Source organism: Ostrea edulis, chromosome 7 (assembly GCF_947568905.1).
Source record: "Ostrea edulis chromosome 7, xbOstEdul1.1, whole genome shotgun sequence".
NCBI lineage: Eukaryota > Metazoa > Mollusca > Bivalvia > Ostreida > Ostreidae > Ostrea > Ostrea edulis.
The window spans coordinates 31,332,302-31,353,186 of NC_079170.1; the positions used below are offsets into that span (position 1 = coordinate 31,332,302).

Sequence of the window (20,885 nt, forward strand, 5' to 3'; positions counted from 1 at the left end):
ACCTCGATCTTACGCATCTGTCTGTACAATGAAAATCTCGGAAAGGCCAGGAAGTGTTAAAATAGGTGAGGACGTAAGAACCCTCTTCAAACCTTGGAATACAATTTCCTGAGACTCGGTCCACTGCATCTTGCTTCGAACAAACTTCCTGGTCAAATCAGTTAGTGCTAGAGCGATACGAGCACAGTTTGGTATAAACTTTCTATAAAAAATTACCAAGCTCAGAAAAGAACGCAATGTTTCTTTGTAGTAGGATGGTTTGCGTTTTGCACTGCCTTTACCTAATCTTGATGAGTTTTGAATTGCTTCTTGTCCAACGATATGTCCCAAACACTCTAACTGATTGTACGCGATGACACACTTACTTGGTTTGGCTGTTAACTTGGCACTTCTAAGTCTCTACAAAACTTCAGTAAGCACGGAAATATGTTCTTCAGATTTCATAGAATAGATGAAAATATCATCAATGATAATTATCTACCCCAGACATGCCATAAAGTATCAAACGTAGCAGTCTAAAGAACGTCGCCGGAGCTGTTATAAGACCAAAAGATATTCTAGTAAACTGAAATAAACCAAGATTCTGGTAATTTCCTATATTTATGTACCAATAATCCATTATCATCTGCATATGGTGTTTATATCTCTCAACTGATTCAATGCGCAGGAGCTTGTTCTGCGTATGATCAATTTTTAAATTGAGGCAGCCTACTGACCAACAAGTTGATATTACAGAAATTTTTAAAACAGTCTCGTTTAAAATCGACATTTCGCAAATTCTTTTGTTATAATGATCTACTTTGCCAATACAACCTATCATTGGGTCAAATGCTGTCTGAAACTGAAGCATGGTTTTGAAAAATTTCATCTTTTGAAAGGGCAGTTGGAGTATAAGTACAATTACCAAGAACACGTTAAATGCAAATCTTTTTCCCATTTTTTTTTTTACAGAAGCAACTGTCTAGTGTTACGCAGATGTTGTGGTACAAAAAGTCTAAATGTTCTTCAAATCAGGTAATATATGTGGGAGGAACAAAGATATTGGATCCAGCAACGTATCTATCTTTGTATTTACTTTTGTGGAATTTGGAATCCAGTATAGGTGCTTATATTTATTCGTTCCATTGGCTGGGATACTTTATGAAAAGGTGAAGATAACAAACTGATTAATCTCGTATCTCTGATTAGAAATACAAAATAAAGAGTTTGGCAAACACGGACCCCTGAGCACAACACGGGTGGGATCAGGTGACTAGGAGGAGTAAGCATCCTCTGTCGATCGGTCACAACCGCCTTGAGCTCTATGTTTGATCAGGTAAACGGAGTAATCCGCAGTCAAAATCATTGTGCCAAGAACGGCATGACAATTACCTAGGCACCTGATCCCACCTCTGGTATATCCAGGGCCCGTGTTTGCCCAACTCAATGTATCTTATTGCTTGTAGGAGTTAGGAAATTGATAATTGTTCATTGTCATCGCCTTTCATGAAACGTCAGACAGCTTAATTAAATGTGTTTAAAACTGAAGCATGCTTTATAAAGAAATTTGCTTTTTGAATTAGAACTTGGAGTAAATGTTGGACTAGCAAATATGGAAGTAAAGCCAAGTTCGATTGTAACGTAATTGTAATAAATAATCTAAGAAATAATGGTAATGTTGTTACAGTCTATGTGAGCAGGAACCAATACATATTCGTCGTATAACCTATCTAACTCTTTTATCATTTCTGATTTACTAAACACAGAAGGATATATGGTAAGTACTTTTGTTTTGATGTGTCTGATACGGAATTTCAATATTCCATTTATACTTCTAATCAATTCTAACAAGGTATTATGTTCTTTTTCATGTGAATTCTAAAACAAAACTGAAGACCTTTTAGTAAATTTTTTCTCAAGTCAACATCGACAACACTTTGCAACACAATTGTAATGATAAGCTTAGAAAACAAAGGCAATGTTACAAGCTTTAGAAACATATTTCTCCTGTAACCTATTTACATTGTTTTATCGACTCTGGTTTACTAAACACAGACGGACAGATGGTACACACTTTAGCTTGAATGGGTGTAATACGATATACAATGTATTCTGAAAATGTGTCGATTTCTTCCTTGTCATATTTAGCATTTAATCACCGTATTCAAACCTTTGAATCAGGTTTCACATAACACAAACAATCAACAAGGACTATGCAGATAAAGATATCTGTTTTCTGAGGTTTTGTTTTAAGGAGAATCATAAGACGAGGCAGAAAAATTCTTCCAACAACCGGCGTGCGCCACGTTTCAATGGTTTTGTACAGAATAGAACGATTTATCATTTTATTTTCGAAACAGGTCAAAGTTAATCTTAATTTAATAGGGATTTAATCATATTGTATTCTAGTACATAGCGTTTTATGTGTTTGCTCTTTCAGAACTTTGAACAGATTGATATCTATAACTACTGTCAAAATGTGTTCCAATATGCTGCCTTTAGCAACGTACTGACAATCTTCAGTACACACGCGTGGTATAGGAATGATCTACTAATGATCCACACTAATATGCATATTTACAATGTGAATATCCAGATGTTCAATTTATATACTGGATCACTTTCACTTCACCTGAATTATATAACCCAACCCATAACCTCCCTTTACTGTCCACGCTCAACCCAGTGGGCCATTCATTCAATCCGCGAATGTCCACACATTTAATGAATTGTCCACTCTCATCTAAAATGTGTAGACAGGCATTATTCGGATCTGTTACAATAATGTGACCCATGGAGTCGGTCGCTATCTGTCTTGGACTAAATGGTTCCTGTCCCCCCGGTAGTTTGTCGTTGTATCGGAATCGGACTTTTCCTGTCCTGTCCACCACTACCACTGCCTTAGCATTAAGATCAGAAGCTACGATATCGCCATTGTTGTTCTCTGTCACAAACACTTCATAGCTCCCTCCTTGATAAATTGGGTTGCCTCTTTCATCTTTATCTATTTCCTGTGTCACTCTCTGTCCCTGGTAACGGACAATTTTGCAGTGGTGATTATCAGTAGTTTTTGTGCTGACCAAAATATCATCTGATCTGGTACAGCAGAGTCCCATTGGATGCCAACCCTGTGATAATGTGATCATTGTGTTCGTTCCGCGTCTGACAATGTTCACAATTCGGTTCATATAATCAGAGTAAATCAGTTCTCCCTGACTATTCACTGTAATGTCAGTAGGGAAATCCAGACATGTACTGTTGACAGTGTCTTGTACAGTTCCATGTATATCTACACATCGTATCATTTGATCATCTTTTCCATTGAGCCAAGCTCTATCGGATTTAACACATGCTACTTTTGCTAACTTAGTGAGATTTGTTGAAATGTTTGCAATCTCTTTGGCATCGTCTAATAAAATCTTAACACCCCCATCTCTGAGACTGGACAGTGTGGTCAGAATCATTGTAGCTTTGTATTCTCTAAACTCTACGCAAAGTATTCTTCCTTGGGCTGCTTTTGTTTTGAAGGATGGTTGTTTTATATTAGGAACTTCTAGAACGCCTTTCAATTGATTCAGTTTCGATTTATGGTCAGTGACATCACAGACGTTGTTGGACTTCAGGATGTCTCTATTTTCCTGGACAGTTTGGGTCATATGGGAATTTTGACTTCTCAGTTGTGTCTGGTATGATTTCAGAATTTTGATTTCTTGATCTTGGATTGACTGGATAAGCGAATCGAATTTGTCGAAGATGGCATCTACTTCTAGGTGCCATAGCTTTCGTTGATCTTTAGTTTGTTTTGCTAAGTCGGAGAGGTAGATCAGGAACTTGGACAATTTGTTTTCAGCAGTTGCATCGTATGCCTTGTTCTTGGATATAATTTTCTGAATTTCTTCTGTTTCTCTTTTGATTTTTTCTCTCTTTCTGGCAACAATGTCTACCATATCTTCAATATCATGACCTTTGTGACGAGGACCCATGACACATTTAATGCAGATTGGGATATCACACTGTTGACAGTGGGCCTCACATCTCTGGTGGGAGTGAGATGTACACTGAGGGAACACTAGCTGGACTGTGCGCTTTGTGAAAGGAACGATGTCGTGCTTCATGGACTTGAGGCTATCTAGATGTTTGTTAATGCAGTCTGCACACAGACTAACTTGGCAGCTGTTACAGAATTGCTGGACGGGGTTGTCACAGCTTAGGTCACAGGAGATGAGCTCCTGTGCCCGAGTGACGGGCTGTGTCATTGTTATTCCCATATGTTGGTCATATCTTAAAAATAGAGGAATATTAGTTTTTATATCTTCGGCTTTGTACTTCTTTTATGTTGAAATCCTTAAAATTACGCAGTACAGAAAGAGATTAATGTGCATTAAAATCTTACCCAGATTCTTGCTTTCCAGTATAAAAACGACAACATTTGACCGATAGTGTAATTCTTAAGATTTCAAGATGTCAGCTATAGTCTTGCTGATATATTCTTTAAGAAATATGAGATTCACTTCTCCTCATATTTTGTGAACTGGGCCTATAATGAAATTAAAACAAATATTAGAAAGTAATTAGATAAAATCACTGTTCGTTATTTTCACCTTTTTATGTATTCAGGATGGATGGAGTTTGGTAAAATGGGCAGTGAGAGCCGTGCCGATCCCTCCACCCCCACCCCCGCGAAACACCGAAGGTAATATCTAATGTTATTTTCCTAGTAAATAAATAGCGAGTCTGGAAGTATAACATTAAGCGATATTTTTTTTGAAAGATGTAGTCTCATAATTGCACTGTTGTGTGTATACATATTGAATAACGCGCGTTAACGCCTTATGAACATTTGTTTGCACACACCGTTGTAGTTATGAGATTACATCTTCGAAAAAGTAGTAATTCATTGCTTATATCTACATTTTTGAAACGTTTGTATTATATACATTTTTGATTTATATTTTAAATCTACCGCATAATTCTTTGGGTAAGTAGCGATTAACGGAACAGCCAGGAAAAACCAAAATGTGATGTCATAACGTAACAGAAAAGATTGCGCAATGCTGATTTTTTTTAAATACTCCAATTCTTGAATTGGTTTTCAATTACATATCATAAACATCAACTTATCAACAAACTTTACAATCTGAACTGGGTTTAAACATATCTAATTGTAAACAGCGTAAGTATAGTCGCTATACGTGCTGGTAGGTCAATTACTGAAAGAAGAACTGTTGAAAAGTCCTGCACTTGGATTGATATCTTGGGTTTGTTTGGTGATATCAACCACAGAGGTAAGATCAGTTTCTCTGGCATCGAATGAGATGCACTTGTGTTGTTTTTGTATTCATACTGCACAGGAGCTGGTAATTTTGTCTGTAAAAATAATAGAAAGGGTCTATACCATACAACCCCTTAATAAGGTGTAATAATAATTTTGTTTGAAGTTAGTATGGTATAGACCCCAACAATTATTATTACAAAATCACCGGTTCGTGTGGGCCTAGATGCTAGATGCAGACAAACATGTTCGCCATGCAGTGTATCCTTCAAAACTCTCTGATGTAAAACTTATACGGTACCAATTTTAATACACCAGATGCGCATTTCGACAGATAATGTCTCTTCAGTGATGCTCAAGCCGAAGTTTGGGAAATTCGAACTGACATAAAACTTGTAAGAGCTAAAAGGAGTGCCAAAAAAACCCAAAAAAAACTGGAGCCAAATTCGTCCAAGGATCAGAGCTATGCATGAGGGAGATATCATCCTTAATTTTGAAATGAATTTCTAAATTTTATCCCAGCAATTAAATATACATCCGTATTTTCAAGCTAGTAACGAAGTATTTAGCTACTGGGCTGTAGAGACCCTCGGGGACTAACAGTCCACCAACAGAGGTTTCGACCCAGGGGTCATAATGTAAAACCTCAGGATCAGAGCTATGCATGAGGGAGATGCATTTTATTGAAGGATTAAAAAGTAAATGTAAATATCAAACTGTAATAGCCATATACAATTAATTTAGTGACATATCCCTTTGCATTGCGTTTTGTGGTTAAATCTTAATGTTTTAAAGTAATCGTAGTGCAACAAAATTGCATTGTTTGAAAATTATTTGCAAACCCTGTCAGAAAACACAGAATCTAATGACTCGTAACAAATTATATTTTGCCAAATAATCTATAGTAATGCCTTCACTATCAGGCTCGTGACACCGCTCTGACTAGGTGGAGGTATACCCTTTACATTTCATTATAGTTTGTATATTTTGATACATTTTTATGCTTCATATAATTCATCATGTTTTCAGTTAATGCCTTGACACATTAATAAAAAACCCCCCAGACTTTTGATATCTAAAGCTACAAAATTTGAATTGACATGAATCAGAATAATTTTTGACAGCAGCAATATTATATTTTCTCAACATGTAAGCTTTAAAAAGGGATAAAATTAAGAATTCAAACATTCAAGTTGTAAACATTTGTAATTTTATAAATCATAATAACATTAATGACTGTATACATAAGATGATCTTCTTGTTATTGCAAGAACATCCAATGTACGTCACTTACCAGAATATGGCATTCGCACTTTGTCAGAATAGGTAAAGAGTATAAAAGGAAGCTCAAACCTTCGTATAAGACACGTTAAAAATCTACCATCTATCCATCTGCGTTTAGTGCAAATAAAATACATATTTGTTCCAGATGACAAAGCTTGAAAGAATATTGTGATCGTTTGTAAGGCTCATTATCACCACTGTATTTTAATCGAACCTGGCTTTAATCCCAAATTTAGTAATCCAATGCGAGGATATAAGGGCGGGTCACATTAGGTACTTCGTTACTAGCTTGAAAATACGGATGTATATTTAATTGCTGTTTCAAAATTTAGAAATTCATTTCAAAATTAAGGATTATCTCCCTCATGCATAGCTCTTATCCTTGGACGAATTTGGCTCCACTTTTTTGGCACGCTGTTTTTGGCTATGTTTAGCTCTAAAACTTCATAGTTATTTCGGATTTCAAAGATTTCGGTTGAGCATCACTGAAGAGACATTATTTGTCGAAATGCGCATCTGGTGCATCAAAATTGGTACCGTATAAGTTTAACATTTATGCACGTAAGTTGCAGTCTTCAAAATCTGTCCTACACAAGGGAGAGACTTACTGGGTGATCTTGTTTTATAACAACATGACAGATGCGCTTCGGTATGGCGTCGTTACGTGGCTGTTATAAATAATTGAAGAAGTATAACATTACCCAGGGTTTAAAGATTGATCTGACTGGCTATGATCACGATGAAACTACCAAACGTTCCTTAAAAGTGTTGCTAGAGTTCAACACGAAATGATCTCAGTGTTTTACATTCTTTGAAAGACACGAATCTAGCAGTAATTTCCGTGTACGTTAGTCTATGATACGGAGTGTTATCTTTTGCAGGTTTATTTCAGTATAACAGAGGAAATGTTAATTGACATCGTTCTTCCTTTGATCAAAATTGTCAATGAATGAAATCAACTTCAACATACCTTTATAATATCGATGCATTCTGTTTTACATACATATTCCACATGCAAATATATATTTACATATGTCATCGACATTCGATGTATAGTTATGACGTCATCAGTTTAATTTCATGTAGATCACACACAATATTACTAGAGATTACTCCGTTCACCTGATCATGATAAAGGGTTCACGGTGGATATAACAGGTCGACAAGGGATGTTTACTCCTCCTAGGCACACTGATACCACTTCTGATATACCCAGGGGTCCGTGTTTGTCCTACTCTTTAATTTCTATTCGTATTCAGGAGTTTATCTTCACCTATTCAAAAAGTTGAAAGAATTGATTTGGAATTATAACAAGAAATATATATCAACAATAAATTACTAACTTATACATTATCAGTGTTCGATCCTGTCACACATCAGCTGTCAAGTCCGTCCCCTCCCCTTCCCCCGATTTAGCTTAATGTGTTCGAACAAGAGCTTCACAAAAACTGTAATGCTGCCAAATTTAGAGTGTATTTACATTAAAATGATGTTTCCAAATCTTTTGTTTTGACTACCGATTCCTCCGTTTACCTGATCAAGATATAGGCTTACGATATTTACTCCTCCTAAGCACCTGATCCCACCCCTCAGTTTTGTATTCCTTATTCTTAGGATTTGTAAGATTGGTCACTATTTATGATTTTCAGATTTTTATAATTCTGTATCTTCTCTGTGTCGAATAGATCCGAATTTTCTGGCTATTTTTTAAGAAAGGGATTTCACTTAAATCTTAATTAAAAGCTACATGTACATTCATGATGTTATGTGATCCAACCGAGGGGTCCGTGTTTGCCATTCTCTCAATTTTGTATTCTTTATAAGTTTTGTGAATTGTCAAGACATCAAACAGTGATCAATTTCATAACTCCTATAAAGAATACAGAATAGAGTTTGGCAAATACAGACCCCATGGATATACTAGGTGCCTTGTAGGAATAAGCATCCACTGTCGACCGGTCACACCCGCTGTGAGTGTGAGCCCTATATCTTGATCATGTAGACGAAGATATCCTTAGTAAAAATTAGTTTGGCAAAACTAGTCTAACAATCAGTATGAAACACGTCAGACAGCATTTGACCCAATGATAGATTGCATCGGCAAACTAGATTGTTATGCCGACCATATAATTTGCGAAATGTTGGCTTAAAATAAGACTGTCGAAACCCGTATAACATCAACTTGGTTGTCAGAAGACTGCCCCTGAAACTGAACATTTGCAGAACAAGGTCTTGGGTATCGAATCAGTTGAGAGATATAAACAGGTGATAATTGAATATTGCTTCATAAATATGGGATGTTGACGGTGGAGAAGCTGAAATCATCCCGTTTGTCTTAAAGTTGAGTTGTGAGTTTGCCGTTAATATCTATGTTCAATAAAATATTCAAGTACGAAGCAGATATGGAGGACTCTGCAGTGTCTTTTATTACAAGTTCACAGGGATATCATATCGAATCAAATGTGAAATTACGAATTCAAATGATTACTGTTGAAAGATAAAAAATCGTCGATACATCTAAATGTCTAGTTGAAGGCCTCAGCAAGATATTTATTTATTCTCATGTAGAAGCTTTTAATTAAAGTCTGCTTCATAATAAAATTGAAACAGGTCGGTTTATACAGGAGGACAATTCGTGGCCCTAGGATTCCAACGGACTGTTGGATGGCCTGATCACCAATGACTACAAATATGTTGTCTATGAATAATCCCTGCATATTATGATTTCATTCAACTTCAGAGTACTTGTGCGTGGAATAAGCGTGGTGTTTAACAAAGTAATTTTTTGGATGACTGATCACTTGATATTAATGCAAGGTGAAGATAACGAACAGTGATCAATCTCATACTCCTACAAGCAATACAAAATAGATAGTTGGGCAAACACGGATCCCTGGACACACCAGAGGTGGGATTTCCTTTTCCCATTTTCGCTGAAGAAGCAACTGTGTATGGTGTAAAAAGTCAAGTCTTTAATTTCCCGTGAGGAATGGTCGTGTAAAGTGTTGAAAAGTCATAGGTTTTGATGTTATGGATTTGGGAAAAGTTTTGAGATTTCAAAACTAAAAGTTCATCAGAGGTTTTTAGAATCCACATGTGATTTACGCCACTTATGAAAGTTCTGAAAGTCTCATGATGTGACATATATAGACTTGCTATCCATTTTACCAGTCAAATTAACGACCATGGACATTTTCCTGCCTCTGATAAGAATTTTAAAATTTCCTTGGGTGAAACCAATACTATATAAATGTACAATGTATGCATTGTTCATCCAGAAATTAGTTTCCTTTATACATTCGTGTGATTTGCAAACCATTTTACATCAAGGGAATGTAGTTTTCTGATTACATCGTTCTCTATGACTACTTTGTAAAATATAATTCCGATGGGGCTTGGTTCAAACGAGAAAAATCGTAATACTTATGAATTTTGACTATTTCATTTTCTTTTTAACGTATATTTCTCTGATATATATTTTTATCTACTTGACATGTTTCTTGAGGATTTTGTCCATAGATTGACAAAATATTGTCAAATAACATTTTCAATTTTCATGAATATTTTTTATTTCAATACTTCGACGTCTATCTGAGTAATTTAGGCATGGTTTCTTAGGTATTCATATTATTCATCAAATCACAGCAAAATTTGAACTCTAGAGTATTTCATTTGCAAACAAAGTACGTTTCTATCATTCCGGAACAAATCACAAAAACTTCATATAAAATACTTGAAAGCTTGTATCACTTTTTCAGTGGTGAAATCCATCTTCATAAGATATGTTTTAATAAGCCATTAGATAAAAATTTAGTGTAATGAGTTATCTTAAATCCTTTGTGGTTGGTATAAATGTTGAAACATTTTTTGTTGTTGTACATTTCATAAAGTATAAAAGTGCATATGTTGCAGTCATGTATTATTGTTGTACATTTAACAAAGCATGAACAAAGCATAAAGAATGTGAAGATGCCCTTAATGTAAAATCATCGTCAGGATAAATTCGTTGTGTGGATACGTGTGCACTCCTCACCCGATAAGATTTTTTTCTCTCCAATAACCATACACATTTCCGTATTACTCCTCTAGTGTCTACATAGCTATTAATGTATGGAGGTATGTTTTAGTGAATTTTCATTAAACATTTTTTCTAGTTAAAACATCCGACATACTCTGGAAATATCACAATTGACTACGAGAGAAATTAGCAAACTTCGGTTCCCCTCCTCAGCTTGACACAAGAGTTGCTACCTATTTTTAACACTTTGAGAAATTTGAGAAGAAGGAAGATGATTACAAAATGGTGAACATTACCTACTTCTTACCTCTCCGTAGGAAGGACGTGTCTTTCTTTGCTAACTAATACGTTTCATTCAACATCAGATTCGATGTTTATTCTTCCGGTGTTATCTCGTTAACATTTTGAAAGCCAGTTGATTAATATCGCCTGATAATAGACTTTTAAATAACAATTGCATCAACCATTTCTAGTTTCGCGGCTGATAAAACCCCACACATTCTGCACTATGCCAATTTCATTAAGACTGTAACGAAAATGTGCTAGTAAGCATTACAACAGTATGTTCTGATAAGCAAACATTTCTGTGACTCAGTGTTAACATAAAGGTACAACAAGTCCCGTGCTTCATACGTCAACGATGTGTTATACGCCTACTAATGAAATCTAGTGTAATGTACGGGAAATAAATCTTGTAGCCTTATGAGGCCAAAACAATCTAAAACGGATTGAGATATTCATTTTAAAAATTATATCTGAAAATGAGGATTTTTCTCTTAGCTTATTTCTGGAATGAACGATTTTACAGAAAGCAGCTAACAATATCTTGTTCTCATTTAAGTTGAATCCAAGAGCACTGTTGTTGGTGTAGACTGTCTTAATACAGTACATCGAATTTTCATAAGGAAGCAAAATGTAAGAAGTCAATTTTTAAATTGAGGCAAGGGTCTGACAAATAAGATGATTTTAAAGGAGCTTCAACTGTCTTGTTTTAAATCAACATTTCGCAAGTTCTACGGTCGCCATGGGTCAAATGCTGTATGACGTGTTTCATTCAAACTGTTGGGCCACTTGTCATATGCTGAGTTTGATTACGGATTGTTCCGTTTACCAAATGAAGATTTAGCGATCAGGGCGGGTGTGGCTGGTCAATATGGAATGCTACTCCATCTAGCCACCTGACCCTACCTCTGACCTGTCAAGTGGTCCATGTTTGCCATTCTCTTAATTATTAATAAGTTTGATCACTGTTCATTTATTCCATTTTTCATGTATTCCATTTTGTGTTGTAAACTAAAATGTTTTGGGTTGTGTTGGATGAAAAGGTGACGATAATGAACAGTGGTCAATGAAAATGTAAAGATAACAAACAGTGATCAATTTCATAAACATTATAAGGAATAGAAAGTTAAGACGATCCTTCTTTATGTTTCCAGTACTTAAATATAATCAATATAGAGTTGTATTCAATGGCAAATAAAGCATATTGGGATTCGCTGGAATACAGGTCATACAAAAATTGGTTCGAAGAAAGAACATGATGAAAAAGTGAAAATACCGAACAGGGATCAATAAAAAATTAAGATAATTGACAGTGATAAATCTCATAGCTCCCATAAGGAATAGAAAATTAGGAGTAGGGCACACAAGGTCCCCTAAACATACCAGAGGTGGGGTCAAGTGCCTAGGGGGAATATACAGCCCCTGGCGACCTGTTACACCCACCGTGAGCCCGTATATCCAGGGGTCCGTGTTTGCGCAACCTTAATTTCATATTCCTTATAGGAGTAATGAAATTAATCATTATTCGTTATCTTCACCTTTTCATAGTTAACTTCTTAGGGTTAATGTTTGTCTCGAAGTTTCAAAATATATAAACAATGTTGTTCGTTGATTTTCATTAGGTTATGGAACTTAAGAGGTTTGGTAGCCATGCCAAATAAAACTATTGCTTTTATTAATCATGATATTATTTTTGTTGACCGTGACAGTTGTGTTATTGACTGGGCAAGGAATGAATAACAACACTGATTCAGTATAAGTAATAATTCATTAATTCAGAAGGTAGAAATGTATTTCAGTGTCATATCTATGAGAAAAAGAAAGTGATGAAGTTGAAAAAGAAATGATTGATTCATGTCTGACTGATTACAATATGTATATTGATAAGTTAAACACTATGTTTATTGATTATGTATATAATGTCGACTTCTTTCTGAGTAGTATAGGATCTATGTATTCTTTGAATTGCTGGATCTCACCAGTGTATTTTATTCTTTAAAACCACCCCACAGTTTGAAAAACAAAATTCCCGTCATTGTACAAAGATTATGAAAACTCTTGATAGATTTGGAGGATATATTTCAATGTAAAGACCTTCCATCACTGGTTCACATATTCATTACAAAATAATGTGCAAAATGATATGTGATACTAAGTGTTGGATTGCGTGATGTAAGTAATTTTATGGATATAATGTTTGCAATATGTTGCTGAAAAAATAATATATATTCGCCAAATCTCAGGGCACCCCACTGTGCATTCTTCACTGAGATCCTGATTCACTGAAGTCCACAATGAAAACCATGTTTGTATTACCTCTCATGATGATTTTTGTGTGTTTCCTCTTCTATGATGATGTTAGAGGTGACGTGTCAGACACGAGAGGTAGGATCCACGCCTTACAGTCATTGATATACGACAACGCCAAAACCACCGTCACACTGGAACCTGCAGAACTGAAACAACTCATCGATTTATCCGGTAAGGTATATTCATATAATTTATTCCAGTAATACCAAATTAAAATTATCATTTTGATATATTTATTTATATCTCATGGGAACTTCCAACAGTTAAATGCAGAGTTTTTAGGAAATATGATTGTTCTGTTTTCTATGTTTTGTACACTCATTGAGTAGAAACACAGATTAGTCAGTGTACGGTATTCACCATAGTATGACTGCTGCAAAACTGAATGGTAATTTCAGTCGATATGACATTATTTTACGTCTGGAGTTGGTTTCGTCGGCGGGGCCAGTTTTCCGCCGCTTTCTCACAGAGCTTGTGCTCGCCTGCGGCTAGGCCTTCCTTATCGCATGTTTCAAAGTATGCAAAAATTAGATGTATTTTGTCTTTCCTATGCTTATAGTGATTAATTCTAATGGTTCGTTTGTCGAAATATTGCGATGATTAACCACAATACGGGTTCAAATATATGCCCCGATTTAAAAATGTCGTTATTTAGTTAGGTTGTCAGTTAGATAGTCACGTGGTACAGTGGCGTCATATGTGACCTTCTTCGATCAGGCCAACAAAATATATGTTGGTTTCCACGTTCCCGAACTACCCTAAAAAAATCTGCCGACCCTAACACGTTTTTTCCATTCTCACAGACTTTGCAAATGTCATCACTAGAACAAGAGTATATTTATTGACTTATTTATTAAATTATTTATTATGCACTAATACTAGACAGATTCCAAAACACAGAAACAGTTTTTGTTTACAGTAAAGTTAAGAAATGTATTGATTCATCATATAACTTTTATTTGATTACTAAATAATCACTTTATTTTATGCATAGTAGAATACTAAATCATTAGAAAATTATTCAACCTATAAAATCAACAACAAAAAAAGATAATAATAAAAAAAATATCTACCTACCGACCCTGAAAAATTTTTTGAGGTGAAAGTGGAAACCAAAATATTTTTTTGACCTCAACTGACTGTGAAAATGGTGTTAAGTAGTTGTAAAAACTTAGCTTTTAGGGGCCTAATTTATTCACCATGGACAACATTTATTATGTTCACAAATTTCCCGAATGTTATTTGTTTTAGCCACCAGCGCATACAAAGAGCGATGTAAATACCCAAATGTAGCGAGTATGAAATCGGCAATTGCGAGTAAATAATGTTTACATGGGTCACTTTCTGCACACTATTTGGTATTGCTTTAAACATCTGCAATTGGCGTTGTTTTTTCCCCTTTGCAATAAACAGTGCAATTAATTTATTTATGGATTAAATAAATTATGATACGTTACATGGTTGGCAACAATAGGCCTACTGTCACGAGTGCATTTTGAAAATAAATTTAAAAAATCACACATTTTAAGTGGAATTTGATAAAGCAATTTTGTTATTGTTGTTATCATTTTTGAATTGTGATTGACACGTCGTTAGGAAGTGGGAGCAGGGCGTTCTACTGTACTTAATGTTAACATAATTCAATTTAAAGTTAGGAACTACAGTATTTTATTATTATATGTTCAAAGATCTTTTATTTTCAAGTTTTTGTAAATCTACCAGTTGTAGAAACTAGGAGCACGCGTTATATATACCTCTGGCATGTCCAGGGGTCCGTGTTTGCCCAACTATCTATTTTGTATTGCTTGTAGGAGTATGAGATTGATCACTGTTCGTTATCTTCACCTTGCATGTTGTTACAAGGTGAAGGTCAGTTGGTGCAAGTGTGAATTGAAGACCAAAACAAAATGTCTAGCAGTGCTTAGCTTCGATATAACCATTTTATCGCAGTTTATCTGGGTCTCTGTCCAATTGCTTGTTGAAAGAGTACATAGACAAAGGCGAATTGTACTTTTTTTTATGACAATGGTACTTTTTAATGGCAAAGTCCTTGCGCCGACAAAAAATTGACCACGTTTTCCCCTCACACCTTCCTTTGAAAAATTGAAGAAAAAAACTCGGTCTAAATCCTTTCTACTGACAGCTAGTACAACCTTGAGCGGCACCAAACACTTTGATGCAATGTTATTTACAAGCGGTTAACGTAATAATTAACATTTTTGTCATTAAACTTAATCTGTTTATGAAATGGCTAACAACTTTTCAAACCTCGCTCGAGGTCGCATATGACGTCACACATAAGGGCGCGTAAAATATCGAAGTAAAGATGCATATCGGAAAATTTGAGTTTCATTGCTTTCAAACTCAAAAACTACGCAAGTTATTTCATTTAAAACACTTTAAAAGTAGATTTAGACACGGAAGGAATTAATGTTGCTGATAAAATTAATTTTTTTTTTTAGAAACAAGGGATCTGTTCTTTAATCAATTCAAGTAGATAAAAGGTGAAAATAAGGAACAGTGATCAGTCTCACAACTCCGAAAAGCAATACAAAATAGATAGTTAGGTAAACACGGACCCCTGGACACACCAGAGGTGGGGTCAGGTGCCGAGGAGGAGTAAGCACCCCCTGTTGACCTATCACACCCGCCTTGAGCCTTTATCCTGATCAGGTAAAGGGAGTTATCCGTAGTCAATCTCTGACTTAGTTTTGGAACGCACACATGCGGTGTTGAGGACACTGCCGTCGGTCCTCAAATGAAAATGTGCTGCGTCAGTAAACTCAGCGAAGGTGTACTTTAAGAGGACAGCAAAGAAAATATCGATTAGTGTTGGGGATCATACACACCCCTGTCTGATTCCGCTCTTTACCCTCTTGACAGTCACTCGTCATTATCGAATTGCACCATACACATTATATCGTCGTGAAACAACTTTACTAGACTCATGAGAATGTTCACAGATAGTTACAGTGTATCTTCGCATTAGATTGCGCCCATGACAAAATGTCCTTATAAATGGCATATGCAATAGAAGAGAGAAATAACGTCACAAAGATTTGTCGTTACGTAGCGCCATACGTTTAGCCGAATTCAGAACCACGTGTTAGATTTAATCATGCTTATAAGATATGTACGCTTGAATCCATGTTAGAAAGACAATTTGGAAACAAAAGGTTTGAATAAAATATTATAGATTTTATTATATTTAAGAATCTGAATGTTCTGCATCGGTTTCTTTAGACAGCGAACAAAAATAAAACGTAGACCTATAGATAACAGCAGGTAGAACAACTCCAGGTTCATCTTAGATTATGTTTCCTTTTTAAGCAATTAATCATGAAGGAGTCTGAGGTAAAAACAATTTATAATTTCCTATGCAAAAGTTGAATCCACTTCTTAAAAATGCAAGGTCCGCCTCGGCTTTTACAATGTTTACACTGTCAAGTCGATGTTAAACAGACGATTTGTTATACGTCCCCAATTTATTAGGTTATAAACTATCACAAGTCATTATTTATTATACGTAATTTACAGAGTAGTAAAAAGTCACGAAAAACTTAAATATTTTTGGGTTTAGTATGAAAATTCTGTGGCGTCTGGCAATCCTATTTATAAGAGAGATAACTGTTTGACAATAAACTAGTTGCTGAGGTACCCCAAAGGAAAACCTGATGTGTTATTTTAACAAAACACGAAAATCTTGCATGTTTATCAAACAATTATTTAGCGGATGTAAATTCATCATAGTAGCATATTAGAAGTAAGACTGCAGTCTTTGTAACATACTGATATCGACGAATATTTATGATTCATATCGCTTTCAGGTTTTATAAATTTATTTGAAGCCGAAATTAAGGGTTTGCGTTTAAGATAAATAAGTTATTAATAAATTTAAGGCAGTGGTCTAAATTGGAAGGTTTCTGACACATATCATAATTTTACGGAGGGGGGGGGGGCATTTGGGGGAGATGTTCGGGGGGGGGGGGAGAGGAATTTCGAGCAATTATTGACAAGCAAGCAAAATTAAAAAGTGAAATAATGATAAAAATATCCAAATGAATGGACATAAGAAATGAAACCTAAATGGTGTTATCATTCCCTAACTTCAAATTAAAAATCTAATGGTGTGTGTATAAAAACAAAGAAAAAATGAACTTGTCAAAAAAGTAGGACCCCCACCTCTATCCCGGTTCGACATGCCTGAGTTTTGAGTATAATTAGTGAAACATTATAACAGTGTAGAAGTATTGACTACATTTGTCGATATTATCGAAGTATCTGTTATAGATGAAGACAGTATCAAAAGTCTCTATTAGAGGGCGCATCCAAAACATTTTCAAAGGGTGGGTGGGGTTGCGGGTCAAGTTTGTACCTTTTCCATTCTAAAGGTGAGAGATTGAGAACCCACAAATGGCAAACGTTTTTTGTCAAATACTGTAAACCGGGTTTTATTTGCGACGGCTTTATTTCACTGTTTACCAGTTGTGAACTGGTTTGTGGCGATTAATTTACGCGACCAAGTTAAAATCAAACGTACAAGAAACATTAGAGATCTGGTTAAAGGAGAGAAATATTAACGATGAAGAGGTTCTCGTGAACCTTGTGAAAATTTCTCGCATGCGAATAAAAGTTGGTTTATGCTTAACCAACTGGGGATGTTGCAATTCCAGTAATCCCCCTTTTAGATTCACCACTGTACTTATAGTCTCAAATTATCAACGATGGTGTCGGAAGCATTTGCAATAGTTAACGATAGTTTCAAAATATTTATTTTAGGAGATCAAAGTCTTAACGTTTTATTGTAGCAAACAATAGTTGACTATAAAAAAACCTTTAACTTACTAAGGTACCGATAAAACGTTATGCAGAGCAGAATTATCATCATCTTTTTATCATTCCAGGATCATTTGCAAAACCCCCTCCAAGAGTGAGTTTTTCTGTTCACGTCAAATCCAAAATCTTGAAACTGAAACCAGACCAGACAGTGATATATGACGGGATCCTGACGAACGATGGGAACGGATATGACGTCAGAACGGGGGTGTTCGTGTGTCCTGTGACGGGAACCTACATGTTTATCGCAGATTCTCTTTCTCCTAAAAATAACATCCTACATGTTGTCATCAACAAGCATACGGTAGCAGCTCTTCAGGCATCGATTTCACACGACAATAACCCTTGGATTCAGAGCAGTAGAACTCTCATCGTCAATGCGAAAAAGGGTGACCATGTCAAAGTTGTTAATGTTGTAAACAACGGCGTCATTTACCACAATTACTACTCCGGTTTCTCCGGGACATTATTGTATTGAACAGAGTTTTCAATGTGTCTGAATAGACGAAAAATGAAATCTTGGTAAAAGGGTAATAAAACAATGAAATGGTTTATCGTTCTTGTTCTGTTAATTTGTTCTATAGTCACTAGATTTGAATTTTATGAATTCACATCGAAAAAAGGTCGTCCATCACATCAAACTAGACGGAATCCAACCCTTCGGATGACGTCACTTTAGTATCATGTGTTATTAATGAAATACAGCTTTAAGTAAATAACTGTCTTGAAAATATTGGAGGGGGTATTTGAGTGAGTAAGGAAAGGTAATAGTATGCGAGGCTTGTCAAAATTTCCAATACGAGCCTATATATCACATATACTTCTATTTCAAGATAGCTAAGAAATGCTTATCTTGTGTAAAACTTATACTGTACCAATTTTGATGCACCAGATTTACTCTGTAACACAATATGCTGTCAAATATGTATCTTTTGGCCAAGAATTGTAACAAAAAATATATACCCTCAGAGATTGTGTCTCTGACGTCAATTAAAAGAAATCTTTTAAACGATTATCGAGTCACTATAAAAAAAATAATGCACGAGGAATTGATCAAAATTGATAAAAAATTACGTCTTATAATCACGTAGGGTTGTTGTGTTATAACTTTATTTGCAGACAGTGATAATAAATAATTGAATCGCTGCCTGGTATTCCGATAGAAATCTCGGGTTTCACCAATCTCTTTTCAAGTCAACATTCTGCAAATTATATAGTTATATTGATGATGATGATGATCTGTCATTAGGCTGAATGCTGTCTGACGTGTTTCATACCAATTGTTAGACCATTCTTTACTTACTAATTTTAACTACGGATAACTCTGTTTACCTGGTAAAGATATAGGACTCACGGCGGGTGTACTGGTCAACAGGGATGCTTACTCAAAGGTACCTGATCCCATCTCTGGTGTGTCCAGGGGTCCGTGTTTGCCCTACTCTTAATTTCGTATTCGTTATAGAATTTACGAGATTTATCACAGTTCGTTATCTTAAAGATGTGCAAAGTGGGTAGGAATCCACGACAACCTCCAGAGTTTCTCAAAAGAATATTAAACTTAACTTAGAGTGTTCTTTTATTTGAGAAGTTAAAATTCGAGTAAAATCTCATTCTGAAGTCCAAGTTTCCACTTAAATGTTTTTAAAGAAATCCAGGCCAGGTCATGAAAGAAACGTTCTCACCCCTGAGTCACCAGACGGAACACAGATTAAAGAAACGTTCTCACCCCTGAGTCACCAGACGGAACACAGATTAGGAACAGTGCATCAACCTCATAACATGTATTGAATTCTTCACTTAATCATTTGAGTAAGATACGTTGTTGTATTTATGGAACGGTGCTAATAATCATAGGTAGTTTAACTATATACAAAACATATTGATAATTACCAACATAAAGTTCATAATCATGACAATTAAATCGTGAATGATGGTGTTTGAACAAGCAGTCTATTTTAATGGTGATTTTAAATACGAATCTCTGATTTAGGCACAAGTCAATTTCACAACTGAGGAGACATTTGGATCTCCAGTCTTCTTAGACCTGTACTCAAAATCCCACAGGACCTAAGCCCGTTTTAGGCCTGAATTCTGTGATACCATAAATATAGAAACGGGTCTAACTCTGACCCAGATGGAAAAAAACTACCCTCTCGCTTCAAATGCCTTATAAATCGGAAACTAGGTGAGCTATGCATAGCTGAATGTTTTAACTACTAGCATGTAAAATTTCAAGACATAGGTTCTTGCAATAATAGAGATACGAGCTCTTATACACAATCGTTCTCTCGATTTCATCTGTTTATTTTACTATGACATTTACCGGTCCAGGTCACTGGGTGGTTTCCTGCCTATAACAACTGCGAAATTCAGACCAGAGTGGAAGATTTCGTATCTATCAATCAAATTTTCACATCAAACCTGCCATAAAATCACGGGCTCTACACACACAAAATATAATGCACAACAACCAATGACGTCACTAACTTGATTACAGTCACTAATTGACGAATTGGCTCTTACACCCTGTAAACAATGATGAGATCAGGTGCTGAGGAGGAGTAGATATCCCCCTGCTGACCGGTCACACCCGTCGTGAGCCCTATATCTTGATCAGCTCAATGAAGTAATCATTAGTCAAGATCAATATGTGCAGGATTCTTACCAATTCACTGTATAGAAACGGATTAGGGTAAAGTTCGTTACCCTAGTCAAAGATGGCGACAAGCAAGCACGCATCCGTTATTTTGCACAAAAATATGAAGTATATATTGCGAAAATGATTGTTTATGTTGCAAAGGTCTAAATGTTAGAAATAAAATCTTTAAAATTTGCATGATCAGCCCGTATTATAACGATATAGCGGGTAGAAAATTAGATTATGATTAGGGTAAAGCAAATTAA

General features: G+C 35.6%; 2 protein-coding genes across 2 annotated transcripts; one reads left to right on the forward strand and one right to left on the reverse strand.

Moving 5' to 3' along the window:
* Positions 1-1,951: 1,951 nt before the first annotated feature.
* On the reverse strand, positions 1,952-4,662 carry LOC125655661 (uncharacterized). The gene is made up of 2 exons (XM_048886037.2): positions 4,373-4,662; positions 1,952-4,260 (listed from the first exon to the last, which is right to left on the reverse strand). Exon 2 carries the CDS (start codon positions 4,245-4,247, stop codon positions 2,580-2,582), a length of 1,668 nt encoding a protein of 555 aa, XP_048741994.2. The 5' UTR covers positions 4,248-4,260; positions 4,373-4,662; the 3' UTR covers positions 1,952-2,579.
* Positions 4,663-13,087: 8,425 nt separating this feature from the next.
* On the forward strand, positions 13,088-18,533 carry LOC125655426 (caprin-2-like). The gene is made up of 2 exons (XM_048885706.2): positions 13,088-13,316; positions 18,050-18,533. The coding sequence occupies exons 1-2, from the start codon at positions 13,130-13,132 to the stop codon at positions 18,457-18,459; spliced, it is 597 nt and encodes a 198-aa protein (XP_048741663.1). The 5' UTR covers positions 13,088-13,129; the 3' UTR covers positions 18,460-18,533.
* Positions 18,534-20,885: the final 2,352 nt, after the last annotated feature.

Excerpts from the sequence above, each read along its gene's own strand:
- LOC125655661 (XM_048886037.2), bottom strand. The coding sequence starts at position 4,247 with ATGGGAATAACAATGACACAGCCCGTCACTCGGGCACAGGAGCTCATC.
- LOC125655426 (XM_048885706.2), top strand. The coding sequence starts at position 13,130 with ATGAAAACCATGTTTGTATTACCTCTCATGATGATTTTTGTGTGTTTC. Across the intron at positions 13,317-18,049 it reads ACAACTCATCGATTTATCCG|GATCATTTGCAAAACCCCCT; the intron begins GTAAGGTATATT and ends TTATCATTCCAG.